At 38.0% G+C, this 15,492-nt stretch overlaps 1 protein-coding gene across 1 annotated transcript; it reads right to left on the reverse strand.

Moving 5' to 3' along the window:
* Window positions 1-17: 17 nt before the first annotated feature.
* Window positions 18-6,766, reverse strand: LOC130430293 (uncharacterized). The gene is made up of 5 exons (XM_056759338.1): window positions 6,661-6,766; window positions 4,185-4,502; window positions 3,654-3,983; window positions 1,031-1,120; window positions 18-886 (listed from the first exon to the last, which is right to left on the reverse strand). Exons 1-5 carry the CDS (start codon window positions 6,698-6,700, stop codon window positions 744-746), a joined length of 921 nt encoding a protein of 306 aa, XP_056615316.1. The 5' UTR covers window positions 6,701-6,766; the 3' UTR covers window positions 18-743.
* Between the last annotated feature and the right edge of the window lie 8,726 nt (window positions 6,767-15,492).

The raw sequence follows: 15,492 nt of genomic DNA on the forward strand, positions 1-15,492 counted from the left end.
CTCGCTAATGCAGACATATATACCTCCCAGATCCATATGCTCTGCAAACGAACAACGTCTTGTGGTGCCATCCCAAAAAGGTAAAAATCTCTCACATACCTTCTCTGGATCGGTTCCACCTATGTGGAATGATCTGCCCGCTGCTACAAGATCTGCAGATTCTGTAGCCATCTTTAAGAAACGTCTGAAAACACAGCTCATCCCTCAACATCTTACTGATCAGTTCTGACTTCTTCTCTACTCTTTTTTAAAAAATAAATAAATAATCATCAATAAATCTAACTTTGCCCTGTATACTGTGTTAGGTTATATGAGGCCAGTCTTCTTTTTTTGGTTGCACTTATGGTTGTTCTCCTTATGCTGTCCCAATTATATCCATTGCCTACCCCACCTGTAAGTCGCTTTGGATAAAAGAGTCTGCTAAATGACTAAATGTAAATTTGATGCGAGCGGCTATAGGGAGACAATGTAACTTAATAAAGAGAGGGGTGACGTGTGCTCTCTTCGGTTCATTAAATACCACTCTTGCCATTGCATTCTGGATCATCTTTCGAGGTTTTGTTGCGCAAACAGGAAGTCCAGCTAGTAGACCATTACAATAGTCCAGTCTGGACAGTACAAGAGTCTGGACTAGGACTTGTGTTGCATGCTCAGATAGGAAAGTTCTAATTTTCCTGATATTGTAAAGGATGAATCTTCAGGACCAAGTGTTGCTGGCAACCTGATCTGTGAAGGTAAGCTGATCATCGATCACCACTCCCAGGTTTTTGAATGGATAAATTGTGATGGCTCTCAGGGTCGGATGGGATTAGGAGCAGTTCTGTTTTTGCAAGGTTCAGCTGCAGGTGATGGTCCTTCATCCAGAGAGAAATGTCACTCAGGCATGCTGAGATGCGTGCAGAAACAAAAAAAAGGGGTGAAAAGCGGGAAACAAGGAATATACAGGACAAATAACAGGAAGAAAAAAATGCAAGTGGAATAGCTGCAAAAATAACTTAAAGAGTATGTAGCACGAGATCATGAAAATTACATTTCATGCAGTGTGTTATGCTGCCGCAGTGGAGTGTAGAGCAGATCCTGCCTGTACGCAGAAAAGATTCCCAGCATGCTTTGCGCCCGACTGCATTAAGAGAGTACATTTTTTAAAATATGATTATTTTATATGTTTTTAGTAAAGTTAAAGACTTGATAGTGTTTAATGTTCACTTCTCTTAGATATTTAGAAGAGTTTGACATATTTTTTCAGTTTCGTGGTTACCACTGTTTAGAAGATAGGTGCATGTGATAAGGGTCTGCGAACCTTGTGTATATTCTACCAATGAAATTCTGTGCATTCAATTCTGAGATTAGTCTCCTCTTTCTAATTTTGTGTTGCACAAGTCAATGTGTTTGATTTGTGCATTTTTAGAATAATATTTATGTGAAATACAGAATTTAATTCAGTGAACTTAAAACTCCAATGATGGATAAATTAAATATTTAAACAGTAGTAAAATTTAATTTAGGTATAAAGTAATCAAAATTTAGTATTGCAAACTTGTCCGGGTTTACAGTGCAATAAATCCAATGGAAATTCTTAAGTTGATAGCAGAGATGGGAACATGTCACATATGGCCAAGTCCAAGCAAGTCTCAAGTCTTAACTATCAAGTCTCGAGTCAAGTTTCGAGTCACAGTTTAGACAAATCAAGCAAGTCAAGTCAAGTCAAGGGTTCACCCTAAGCAAGTCAAGTCAAGTCCTGATAAGTTTCAAGTCAAGTCAAGTCAAGTCGCAGTACTAAAATAAACAGAGGTAAATTTTTTAGATACATGTTTATTTTTGCACAGAAAAGATGAACTTATATACATACATTATGTATCTTATTCACATTGCTATATATGAATTATATGCATATCTGTGCAACATTAATATCTGAAAATAAAAGTGTTGCTTACACAAAAGAAATCCAGTCTGAAATCTATAATAAAATCTAATTCAATTTAATTGCAACGTCTACACAGAAATGGAAATACTTGTATCTGAGAGAATGCATTTATACAGGCTATGAAGCTTATAAACTAAGAATTGTGATTGAAAACTTGACTATTGTATGTTTTAAGTATATGATGCTGTAATACTTGTGCTGTCCATTAAAGTGCACAGTAGGCCTATAGGGAATTTGCATCTATTGATGGGAATCCCGGATCATTTTATTGACTTCGGTATTGAATCTTGTTTATCAAAATGAACGAATCTTTTTCATTTCGGTAGAATATAAATAAAATGTATGTTAATATAGCCCAGTGATGAAGTTATGATGCTTAATCGTCATCTCTGCGGTGGACACGCAGTATGCACGTTTCATACGTAATATATAATCTGAGAATATTTGTTTTCTATTTGAACTGGTTTCATTATTTTACAGCACAAAACGTTTTCCTGTTATTGTGAGTATAAAAAATTTTTAGACATTTAACAGATTCGAACTATGAAATTATTCTCGTCAGTATGACCGAAAAGTTTTTAAAGAGTTTTTTTAAGTTCAAGTGATGTCACCGGCGCGTCCATGTTAGCCAGTCATGCAGTATATAAGAGAGCTGCTATTCAGTTTCCACACGCAGTCCACACAAACACTTGAACATGCGCACATTTAATATAGACATTCGCCTACATGTAATACAGAGAAGCCCTTCTTTATTTTAAGATGATTTTAATGTTTTAAGAACATAACAATTCGGGCTACGCCTTTATAGCCAGATTCCCCAATTCATCACCTTATGAGATGAGATGTAGGCCTACCAGTGATGATCGATTATCACTTTTCTAATGATAAAAAACAACCAAAGCAAAATTATGACAAACAGAAACGATTAATTCATTATATTAGTAATCGTTTTATTACACTGACTATAAAGAAATTACTTTGTAATCTTTCCTTGTGGTTCTTATAATGTCGGATGAAATTCGACGTTGTGGTTGTCGCGTCAGAAATCCTCGCGTTGCATGCTCTGCATCTGGCAAATCTTTTTTATTTTTCACGGTCCAGTTCAAAGTCCTTATAGCCAAACGTGACTATCTGTGGAGCTCGACTGTTGTCCGCCGTTGTAACGGCCACAACTGTTTCAAGCCGCCAGGCGCATGCGCAGTTTCCTCTCTATCGTAACTGCTCTACAGTAATTGGCCGTTACACCTTGTTTGGCGCGGTTTGAGTTGAGCAGCTTTAAAGGGACAGGCGCTGTAGTGCTGCCGAGTCACAATAATTATTTTAGGTAATTTCATTACTTTACAAAGTTCAAGTCATTGTCGAGTCTTCCATTTAAAGTCAAGTCAAGTCTCAAGTCACCTGCTCTCAAGTCAAAGTCAAGTCAAGTCATTTTCTTACTTCTGTCAAGCAAGTCGCAAGTCCTGAAAATTGTGACTCGAGTCAGACTCGAGTCAAGTCATGTGACTCGAGTCCCCCACCTCTGGTTGATAGTAATAGTTAATTCTGAGTACTCCACATTAAGTCAAGAGTACATCTGAACTCATTTTTTTTGTTACTTGAACTCAACAATGCCATTTCACTTTACTTAGTTTTTTAAAGGCAATCGGTTTGCATGCTTTTTTTAAGTAAGATCAACTAATTAGATTTTAGTGCACAACTGATATTAATATGAGAGAACTGAGATACTCACCACTGACAGAAACACTGAATGTCTTGTATTTTGTGTCTCTATTGCTGCTGATCTTTAGTCTATAAAGTCCAGTGTCTGTGGTTTTAGTGTTTGTGATGATGAGAGATCCAGTGTGAGGATCCAGCTTCAGTCTGTTTCTGAATCTCCCATCAGCATCATATATTGAGCTCTTATTGTCTTCTTTATCATGTTTAGCTATGAGAACACCATCATCTCCAAACCTCCACAGTATCAGATCATCTCTCTGTGTTTGGACATCAGTGTGTAGAGTCACAGAATCTCCCTCAGTCACTGACTTCACATCACCAGCACTGATAACACTTGGAGCAACTACAAGATGGACAGAGATCAGCGTGAGATCATCTTAACATTACTATTGAATGGACACATCAACACCAAATTATGTAAAATTCCAATATTTGTCTTGTTGACAAAATGTTTATAAGCTCTCCTACTTGTAGGTGCTTTGGATAAAAACGTCTGCCAAATGAATACATGTAGATAAAATCATCTTCATAGTACTTACAGTACCTGTGACATTAACTCTGAATCTCTTGTATGTTGTTGTAGCTCTGCTGATCTGTACTTCATAGGGTCCAGAGTGTTTGATTCTCATGTTTGTGATGGTGAGATCTCCAGTCTGAATGTCTGCGTGCAGTCTGTCTTTGAATGGACCATTATAACTAATATTGTTATTAGCAATATCAACTAAAAGATCCCTGGATTCACCTTCTCCAAACCTCCACCGTATCACATCAGATGTCTGTATGACAGTGAGATCAGTGTGTAGTGTGACAGAATCTCCCTCCATCACTGACTTCACTTCATCTGCATCAACACTAAACACACCTGAACAACACAAACACAAACAGTAGTTCAGACATTAAATCTGTTAGTACACACATCTCATCATTAAGTCTTATCAAATATTACTAAATAAAGAATCAATTCTTCAAAAGCGATAACACATAACATACGTTTAATCAGTCGCTTCTGTTTTTAGGAAGATAATGAAGGTAAATGGGATTGGAGTTGTGGCGCTGGTGACGTCACATACTGATTAGCATACTTCACTTGTGACGTAATCATGTCGTGTTTGTGTTTGGACTACAGCGCCCTCTAGTTTTCGTATTTGGTTGCATTTAACCGTAAATCATTGAGAAACTGTGCGTAAGAATTCCACGATTAATCGTCCCATCATTAGTAGTTTACACAGCCGCAGATTCATAATAATCGAGCTTTAAGCTAGGTTTAAACATGACGCGTCTGCATGAGCATGCCGTGGCCTCATTTCGTGTGGCGGTGTGCACAACTTTTTTTTAAACGTGGCAACACAACCAAAAACGAACAAGGGGGACACGAGTCTGGCCCAAAGACTGTATAAAATAGGGCCATAGGTTTGTGAAGGGCAGTTTTGAAGCCTAAAGTGGGCGGAGCCAGTCATCACCCTCTTGAAAGTTCGTCACTTCTGGATAATCAAAAATGGATGAAGAGGCAGAGGGTGAATGTAGCTGAGGCTAGTAGTGGTCATAGGGTGCTTCTCAATTCTTATTTGTTCATCCTCGTTTCCTTTCCTCACGTATGAGCTCCACCCCTTCAGGATGAGAGGGAAGGGCGCAAGGAAAAGACGCGAGGACGGAGGAATTAAAACTAGTGAAATGTTATATCATCACTACCTATAATGTCACTTCAAAGCATCATCAATTATATATGACTGAAAACATGACACATAGAAAATATTAAATATGAAATACTTGACAGATGTCTTAATCTGACTACAATAAAATAAGTTGAAAAAATGTATTAAATTATACTGTCTGAAGTAGGTCTACATTTACAATAATATAAAGCTCAATTATCACATTTATGAGTGTTTGAATATGATCTAAATTTAAGAGGGCTGAGCTCCATCGGTTTCCGTGTCATAGACAGAGGAGTGAGAAGGCATATTGAGAAGCACCCATAGACTCAATTTGACACAAACTTAATAATGCAGAATCACAAAGATCCCCAAAAATCGTTCAAAAAACATATTTGCACACTTCAAGACAAAGTACTTATTAATATGAACCTTTTTCTTTAGGTACGGGAGGATTTCTTGTATGGAAGGGAATTCCTGCCAAATTGAAATAAATGAACAAAACGATAAAAGTGAAAACGAAATCAACAATTTTACGAAACATAACTGTGTCGCCAATATGTGCCAAAACAATACTTTGTCCCTGTCAAATTAAAAAAAGGAAATGCAATTGGTGATTTGACATTTATTTTCACTAAAATCTCAAAGTAAACTTTTTACAAATTATTTTGTTAATTCTCACGCAATAATTCAGTTAAGAATTTAGATTTTATCTTTGCTTTTATTTCTCAATTTTCGTTTTCATTTTCAAAGTCATTCAAATAACACGTTTATCAGTTGGTTTGGTTGTGTGACTGCATTAATGGGAACGTCAACAAAAACGTAATGATTGCTATTGACTTTTGCTTTGCACAGTAAACGGAAAAAGTTGCTGTGTAGTTAGTGTATTGCATTCCTGATAAAAAAACCTGATCTACAGTTTAGGACCTACATATTCAACTATAGTTTTTGGTGGCTCTGACAAATATGCAACCAACACTTTCAAAATTATGCACCACTTATTTCAAACAGCTCTTTTATTTAAAATAATTAATCAAGGCAAAAGAAGTGCCCTGCGATGGGTTGGCACTCCATCCAGGGTGTATCCTGCCTTGATGCGCGATGACCCCTGAGATAGGCGCAGGCTCCCCGTGACCCGAGGTAGTTCGGATAAGCGGTAGAAAATGGATGGATAGAAGGCAAAAGAAAAAAGGGATTTCCAATTTATTTTAATTATGTTATTATATCCAAAAATTATTTTATATTCACATGAATTTGTATGTACAAATACTGCAACTTCTCTCACCTAAAGTAAACTACAGTATGTATTCATACACTCATTCAGTTTATAATGTGAAAGTGTTGTTTAGATTAAAACAAATCACTTACCGCACACGAGTAATAAAGACACAATCATGTTCTTCATCATGTACCTCTGTGGCACAAAGCCTGACTAACACCACAAGACTCTGCAATACTTGATGCTGAATTAACTACAAATTTCCTGATTCAAATAAAAAAGATAAAACATCTGCTCACCAGGCGCACAGATGGCACCGATCCGTTCTCACTACATGCTGTTCTGATGTTGATAAACACACACGATGTCACGAGCTCAGCTTTGTTTTCTGCAAGCTTGTGGGTTTTGACTTAAAGGGATAGAGCTACTGGGCATGCGCACTGCAATACCATATAGCTTTTGTCACGCTTAAAACAGTTTTTTATTATTTCATCATTGTTCATGATCATCGTCAAAACTTTATTACAGACTCAAGGTCCAGATTTAAACAAACAAAAAAGCAGCAGACAAAAAACACAATACACAACCATATGATCCATCTCAAACATAAAGAGTTAGAAAATACAGCAATACCAGTGTGTACACAGCTTTTACTGACACATATATTTGATAAACCCACAATAGTTTCATTTTTAGAAGCATTGAGCCGACGGATAAAACTATACATTAGATTTCTTAGCAGTGCTTTATAAAGTGATTACTCTTACACTCAAACATTTCACTACACTATGCCATCTATCATTAGTAAGATTCTCATTACATCATTATAATCTACTTGCAGCTTCTGTAAACTAGATGCTCTGTAGTTACACCACACATGGGCAGTTTAAAGTGTTGTACAATATGCTTTAAAATCTGACACCTTCACCTCATCTGAACATAAACTAAAATGACGTAATAGTATCACAGGGCGTTGCCTTTCATTATCCTCATCATCTGTCATGCGTTCAGTGACAATATGTCCAAGATATTTTACTTTCGCACACACGGTGAGACTCTTCTTAGAGAACTTAAAATATATACTTTTATCCTCCTTAGTTCTGCAAGGTTATGTTTAGGGTAGGTGAAGGCGTTAGCTAATATGATTTATTGTAATTATATGGCTTGGCATAATTGCCGCATAAACGCAATGAAGAGTCAAAAACAATCCCCTCGCTATTCTTAATAAAAGTATCTAATCATTCCTGTTCAATTTTTCCAGATGTGGCAGATTAGTTTTGTTATTTATTTGTAGCTAGTCCATTGCATTTAGCAAACACAGCAAATGAGAGCATGACTATGCAACTAGATAAGTGGAGAGGAAAAAAAATGGTTGGATAAATCAAACAATTTATGGTTTGATAATAATGTTTTATCTTGCTAGACCAATTAAGGTTCATGGGATAACATTATCATCTAACCCAATGTACTGTATAAAGGTGAATTTACTGATTTATGTTTAAATTAAAAAATCCCCTTTGCGCCCCTGACCTGGACCATATTCGCTGCCACGACGTCATTATCTTTAAGGTAAAAATTATATTTTTGTCCTACAACAAAAGTTTAGCAGTCCGTTTAGCACTCCGGGAGTGCACTCCGGGAGTTTAGCACTCCGGGAGACTGCATTCATTCATTTATTTATTTAGAAATTAGATGTTATTTATTAGAATGAACTTACTCGTTGTATAAATACCATGCACTGTGCTGTGTTTTAACTTTTCTGTTTTTCCTGTTTGCCCCTGTAAAGCTGCTTTGAAACAATACACATTGTGAAAAGCGCTATATAAATAAACTTGAATTGAATTGAATTTTAGCAACAACAATCAAAAAGATTTTTCGTCACACTCACAAACATCAGGAGTTCATTTAAACGTGCCAAATCGATCGAAAATCACTCAAATAGGCTTGTTAGAGATGCGCATTGCCTCGCCTGAAAAGAAGACGAGAGTGAGTGGTTCGGTGAGGAGATGAGTGAAAACAGCCTGTAGTGCAATGACGTCATGCATGTCGACCTCATGCGTGTTTTGACGCGCATGCGCCTTAACGTGTTGCGGTCACGCTTTCGTTACTGCATGTTCAATTAAATGTATTTATGTAGCGCTTTTCACCTCGTTCTAAAGCATCTTTACAGGAGCAGATAAGAAAACAGTTAAACACAGCACAGTGCATGGTGTTTATAGACCAAGATCATTCTATTAGATAGTATTTAATAAATCAATAAATGCAGTCTCACGGTGAGCAAGCGATATCGCCCTGCTGTGGTGAGGAACCCAAACTCCAATGATGAATAAATGGAGACAACAAATCTCGCGAGAGACCAAGCTGAGCCGCACTGCGGTTGCTTTTGACTCTTCATTTCCTTTATGCGGCAATAACGCAGACATTGTTTTCAGTCCAGAAAAATCACCATTTCAGTTAAAGCCGATCGCATTTGATCACAAGGTTACTGCTACTACAGGCACTATTGAGGCAGCTAACAGCTCATTTTAGGACACCGTTAGAGGGCTCGGTGTCGGTGTCGCAGCAGCAGCTTATTGTTGCCAGAAGAAATACAAGTGGGGCAAAATCTCGCCAAGCCATATAATTACAATAAATCATATTAGCTAACGCCTTCACCTAATATAACCTTACAATAATAAGAGTGTGATTAGAGTGTGGTTATGATTTGCAGAACTTAGGAGGATAAAAGTATATATTTTCCAGTTTTTAAGTGGTATAAGAAGAGTCTCAGTGTGTGTGTGAAAGTAAAATATCTTGGACATATTATCACTGAACGCATGACAGATGATGAGGATATTGAAAGGCAACGCCCTGTGATGTATACGCAGGAGAATATACTATTACGTCTTTTTAGTTTCTGTTCAGATGAGGTGAAGGTGTCACTTTTTAAAGCATATTGTACAACACTTTAAACTGCCCATTTGAGGTGTATTTACAGAGCATTTAGTTTACAGAAGCTGCAAGTAGATTATAACGATGCAATGAGAATCTTACTAATGATACTAATGCAGTGACATGTTTGATTGTAAGAGGAATCACTTTTAAAGCACTGCTACGAAATCTTACTTATATTTTTATCTGTCGGCTCAATGCTTCTAAAAATGAAACTATTTTGGGCTTTATCAAATATATGGGTCAGTCAAAGCTGTGGAGACACTTGTATTGCTGTATTTTGTAACTCTTTATGTTTGCGATGGATCCTGTATATTGTGATTATTGTCTAATGCTTTTTTTGTTTCTTTAAATTTGAACCTTGAGTCTGTAATAAAGTTTTGATGATGATGATGAATAACAAATAATAAACTGTTTTCAGCGTGACAAAAACTGTGTAGTATTACTGTGCTCATCAGGGGCGTATCAAGCTTTTCAAATGTGCGCAGGGTATGTGGTTTGTTTGTTAACAATGAAAACGATGAATGCAATGACAGAACAGTACAAAAGGTATAACATACAAGATATAAAAAGCTTCCCATTTAAATGAGTGATACTAGAAAAGTATAAAAACACATTCGGAACCAACAGAAAATAAGTCAAAATAATGTTGTGAAAATACAGAACAGTAGATTTGCTAATGAATCAGAATCAGAAATACTTTAATAATCCCAGGGGGAGAAGAGAGTGGTTAACTTGATAGTGACATCTGACAAGACTGTGACTAAGACTGCTACAGTATGCTTACTTGCGCCTTGAAAAGGGAAGATATAAAAAATAAAAAAAACCCAGACTCTCAAGGTGGAATAAATAATGTAACAATTTACTGTTTTGAAACATTAAAATAATATACAATTTTCTTTCATAGTGCTTCAACAGGTACAATCAAACATAATCGGTAAGTATCCACAAAACTATTCAGCTAAACAAAAAAAGCAATGTTCAAAATATCAAAATCAATTTGTCTCTCATCCTCGTCAATTCCCTGCATTCTTCATCACAGTTACTTTCTACATTACATGCCACATAAATAACCGAATTTATCTAGCTTCTGAACAATATCCCAATTTGCAATTAGCATTAGTCTAAAAATATAATTCAGAAAACACTCGACATATCATCAAAACATAAACACAACATCTCCTCAAACACAATATCAAGGTTATTTAAAAACCTCGAAAGCATAAACACTCATTCAAAGTAACTGGAAAAATTAGACATGTTACCATAAGATCTAACATCCTCAGCAGCACGAGCTGACCGATAAATCTAACACACCAAGAGAGGCGGGACTTAAGGCAGAACAGCCAATCATCATCCGGTCACACTCAAAGGCGGAGTCATGTTGGAGAGGGAGGGGGAGGAGTCCGGGTGTTTAACCCCATTCACTGAGAAAAGTACGCCCCTGGTTCGCATGCCCAGTGGAGGTAACTGTATCCCTTTAAGTCAAAACCCACAAGCTAGTGAGAATGTGTGTAGCCTACAAATGTTCGTGACCGATAGATTATTTTGCGTTAGTCTGTGTCTACACATGATCTGATTCTGAAGCACGGCAACATGATTCTGACGGCAACATAATTCAGGAGCTACAGACCTGTCTGATACTTAGACTAGTGTACATAACGGACACCTTTTAATCCTCAGTTTTACTGATGTTTGTCGCTTTCGTATGGCAGAGAAGGGAACGGATTGGTGCCATCTGTGCGTCTGGTTAGCAGATATTTTATCTTTATGATTTGTATCAGGAAATTTGTAGTTAATTCAGCATCAAGCATTGCAGAGTCTTGTGGTGTAAATCAGGCTGACTCGGCGGTAAAACTACATAGATTAATAAAACTGAAGGATAATCTTCATTTCATCAATTGGTACTCAAAGGAATCAACAGAAAAATTAAGATCAGGATTGTGTGTTTATTACTCGTGTGCGGTAAGTGATTTGTTTTAATCTGAACAACACTTTCACATTATAAACTGAATGAGTGTATGTATGCATAGTTTACATTGTTAACTGTAGGTCAGATTAGTTGCAGTATTTGTACATACAAATTCAGGTGAATATATTTTTTTGGGATATAATAAAATAATTAAAATAAATTGGAAATCACTTTTTTCTTTTTCCTTGATTAATTATTTTTAAATAAAAGAGCTGTTTCAATGAAGTGGTGCATAACTTTGCAAGCAGGAAGACAAGAAAGTGTTTTATTCGTTGGGTTGCATGTTTGTCAGAGCCACAAAAAATATAGTTGAAAATGTAGGTCCAAAACTGTAGATCAGGGTGTTCTTTTGATCAGGAATGCAGAACAACACGCAACTTTTCCCTTCTGCCGGCAGGAAACGTCAGTGGTAATCATTACCTTTCTGTTGACATTCACAGTAGTGCAGTCACTCAGCCAAACCCACTGATAAACATGTTATTTCAATGACTTTGAAAATGAGAACAAAAATTAAGAAATAAAAGCAAAGATAAAATCTAAATTCTAAACTGAATTATTGTCTGAGTATTAAAAAACATTCGTATAAAGGTTTACCTTGAGATTTTAGTGAAAATAAATGTCAAATCACCAATTGCATTTCCTTTTTCAATTTGACACGGAAAAAATATTTTTTAAATGTATTTTGGTTCATATCGGCAACACAGTTCTTGTTTTCATTTTCATTGAATTCCCTTCCTTACAAGAAATCCTCCCGTGCCTAAAGAACGTTCATATTTATAAGTACTTTGTGCCTGAGGTGGACAAATAAGTTTTTAAAGGATTAATGTTTGTTTTAAATTGTTCGGGATCTTTGTGATTCTGCATTATTAAGTGTGTGTCCAATTGAGTCTATGGGTGCTTCTCAATATGCCTCCTCACTCCTCTGTCATGGAAACCGATGGAGCTCAGTCCTCTTTAAGACATCTCAAATCTCTAACTGCACCTGGAGGAAGTGAGGATCGAGTAGGCTTTCTGAGGAGACATTAGCGAGGATTAAGACATCTGTCGAGTATGTTTTTTTTTTTATATTTTCAATGTGTAATGTGAACAGTAATCGTTAATTGACAATGCTCTGAAGTACCTGAAAGGGAGTGAGGATATACCATTTCACTAGTTTTAATTCCTCCATCCTCGCGTCTTTTCCTTGTGCCCTTCCCTCTCATCCTGAAGGGCTGGAGCTCATACGTGAGGAAAGGAGACGAGGATGAACAAATAAGAATTGAGAAGCACCCATATGACCACCACTAGCCTCAGATCCATCCACGTTCTGCCTCTTCACCCATTTTCGATTATCTAGAAGTGACGAACTTTCAAGATGGCGATGACTGGCTCCGCCCACTTTGGGCTTCAAAATTGCTCTTCACAAACCTATGGCCCTATATACAGCCTTTGAGCTAGACTCGTGTCACTCTTGTTGGCTTTACCTAACTTAAAGCTCAATTTTTACGATTCTACGTTGGACACACACCATAAGATGGGACGATTAACCGTGGAATTCTTAAGCACAGTTTCTCAATGAATTATGGTTAAATGCAGCCAAATCTGAAAGTTAGAGGGCGCTGTAGTCCAAACACGACATTATTACATCACAAGTGAAGTATGCTAATCAGTATGTGATGTCACCAGCGCCACCAATCCAATCCCGTTTACCTTCATTATCTTCTCAAAACAGAACCGACTGATTAAAACAAATGTTATGTGTTATCGCTTTTGAAGAAGACTTGATTCATTATTTAGTAATATTTTATTATGACTTGATGATGAGATGTTTGAACTACTGTTTGTGTTGTTCAGGTGTGTTTAGTGTTGATGCAGATGAAGTGAAGTCTGTGTCAGTGATGGAGGGAGATTCTGTCACACTACACACTGATCTCACTGTCATACAAACATCTGATGTGATATGGTGGAGGTTTGGAGAAGGCAAATCTGTTCATCTTTTAGTTGATATTGATAAAAACTGTTTCGCATATAATGGTCCATTCACAGAAAGACTTCAGACAGACAGTCAGACTGGAGATCTCACCATCACAAACATGAGAATCAAACACTCTGGACCCTATGAAGTTCAGATCAACAGAGCTACAACAACATACAAGAGATTCAGAGTTAATGTCACAGGTACTGTAAGAAGAATGAAAATGAATTGTTTGAGTCATTGTTTTGAAAATTGATTTCACTTTACAAATTAAACTGAAGTTAAGGTCCTTTGGTCCCTTACAATGTAATTCAGAATCGATTCTCAGTGATCTCATTTGCATATGTGTGATGTCATCATGTCGCTATTGCGCTATTGCGCTCAGAGTCAGGTGAGTGTTGACATGCAGACGTGCTCAAATTTGTGAGTACCCTTACAGCTCACCAAATAATGCTTCTTTCCTCCTGAGGAGTGGGAGGGAGGTGTGGGAGGGAGGTGAGGGACGGAGGTTTGGAAGGGAGGGAGGGGCAGGGGGAGAGGAAGAGTCGCATCAACTCCGTTGACTTAATTGAACAGTTTTTTCACAGCAATGGTGGTTCATGGAGGCTCACAATAGGTCACGGCAGTAACTAGTAACACATAGAGCTGCGACTAAACAGACCAGCTGAAGTAAACATCTAACCCATTTAAAGACGAAAGCCATTTAATGAATAAAATAAAGCATTTAAAGAGAAAACATAGCTTCCTGGAACTAGCTGAAGGCCCCATGAATCCCGTGACACGCAAAAAGTTAGAACTTCCTCTGTCGTAACTCTGTCAATGGCTCTGCACACACATTTATCAAATCTTATTACACAGCTTGTTGGAATACTTGATTCTGATTGGCCAGTCACGACATTCAAAGTTTTGTTATTCCCAGATAACAACCGCTCAAACTAATAACACGTGACAGGTACTACTTTTATGTTTAATATCCCTTGGCTCAAACAAAGATTACCATCTGGTGACAGATTGTGACTAAAACATTGGACCACCGCAATTTGCAATGGAAGATATCAGCATTGGGGGGGGCACGGTGGCTTAGTGGTTAGCACGTTCGCCTCACACCTCCAAGGTTGGGGGTTCGATTCCCGCTTCCGACTTGTGTGTGGAGTTTGCATGTTCTCCCCGTGCCTCGGGGGTTTCCTCCGGGTACTCCGGTTTCCTCCCCTGGTCCAAAGACATGCATGGTAGGTTGATTGGCATCTCTGGAAAAATTGTCCGTAGGGTGTGAGTGCGTGAGTGAATGAGTGAGTGTGTGTGCCCTGCGATGGGTTGGCACTCCATCCAGGGTGTATCCTGCCTTGATGCCCGATGACTCCTGAGATAGGCGCAGGCTCCCCGTGACCCGAGGTAGTTCGGATAAGCGGTAGAAAATGGATGGATGGATATCAGCATTAATTTCAACATGAGTCTAAAAACTAAACGTTTCAGAAGTGGATAGTTTCAGACGAATCGAATGACTCCCCAGTTAAGACAAAAAACATACATCTAAACCACCCAATAAGGGATAAGAACCAAACATTGGATGGTTCTGAAGTGGCCTTCTATGAGTCATGATCTGAATCCTGTCAAAGATCTATGGAAAGAGCTGAAACTTACAGTCTGGAGGAGGCAGCCATCAAACCCGAGATAGCCTCCGCTCTGGGTCCGGTCACGCATCTGGCCAACGTCAATGATCCTTCTGCAGGTTCACCTACGGAAATCTTGTTATGACTTTTACTTCCTCTAGATAATCAAGTTCGATCGTCTTCTCAGCGCTTAGCCAGGGCCAACAAGAAGCGCATGTAACCCGCATAAGGGTACTGGAGTTTAATTCTCTATTCTGCCTGTTGGTGGCGCATACACCCTAGGACATTTCCCAAATGAGTAAATCAACACACCTTTCCGCCGGAAAAGACGCTGTTAGGAAGAATCACGGACTGGTTGGAAGCTGTTGAGGAACAACTGTCAACAATTGTTAAGCCGTGTTGACACTGCGAACCCTTAAGATACCTCCGATTGGTTTTAAGAGAGGGATAGATCATCTGAATCTGACCCTTGGGGTCAGTGGCGAGCCAACCGCAGAAGTCAGAAAACGGACCA

This window comes from Triplophysa dalaica, chromosome 10 (assembly GCF_015846415.1).
Source record: "Triplophysa dalaica isolate WHDGS20190420 chromosome 10, ASM1584641v1, whole genome shotgun sequence".
Classification (NCBI taxonomy): Eukaryota; Metazoa; Chordata; class Actinopteri; order Cypriniformes; family Nemacheilidae; genus Triplophysa; species Triplophysa dalaica.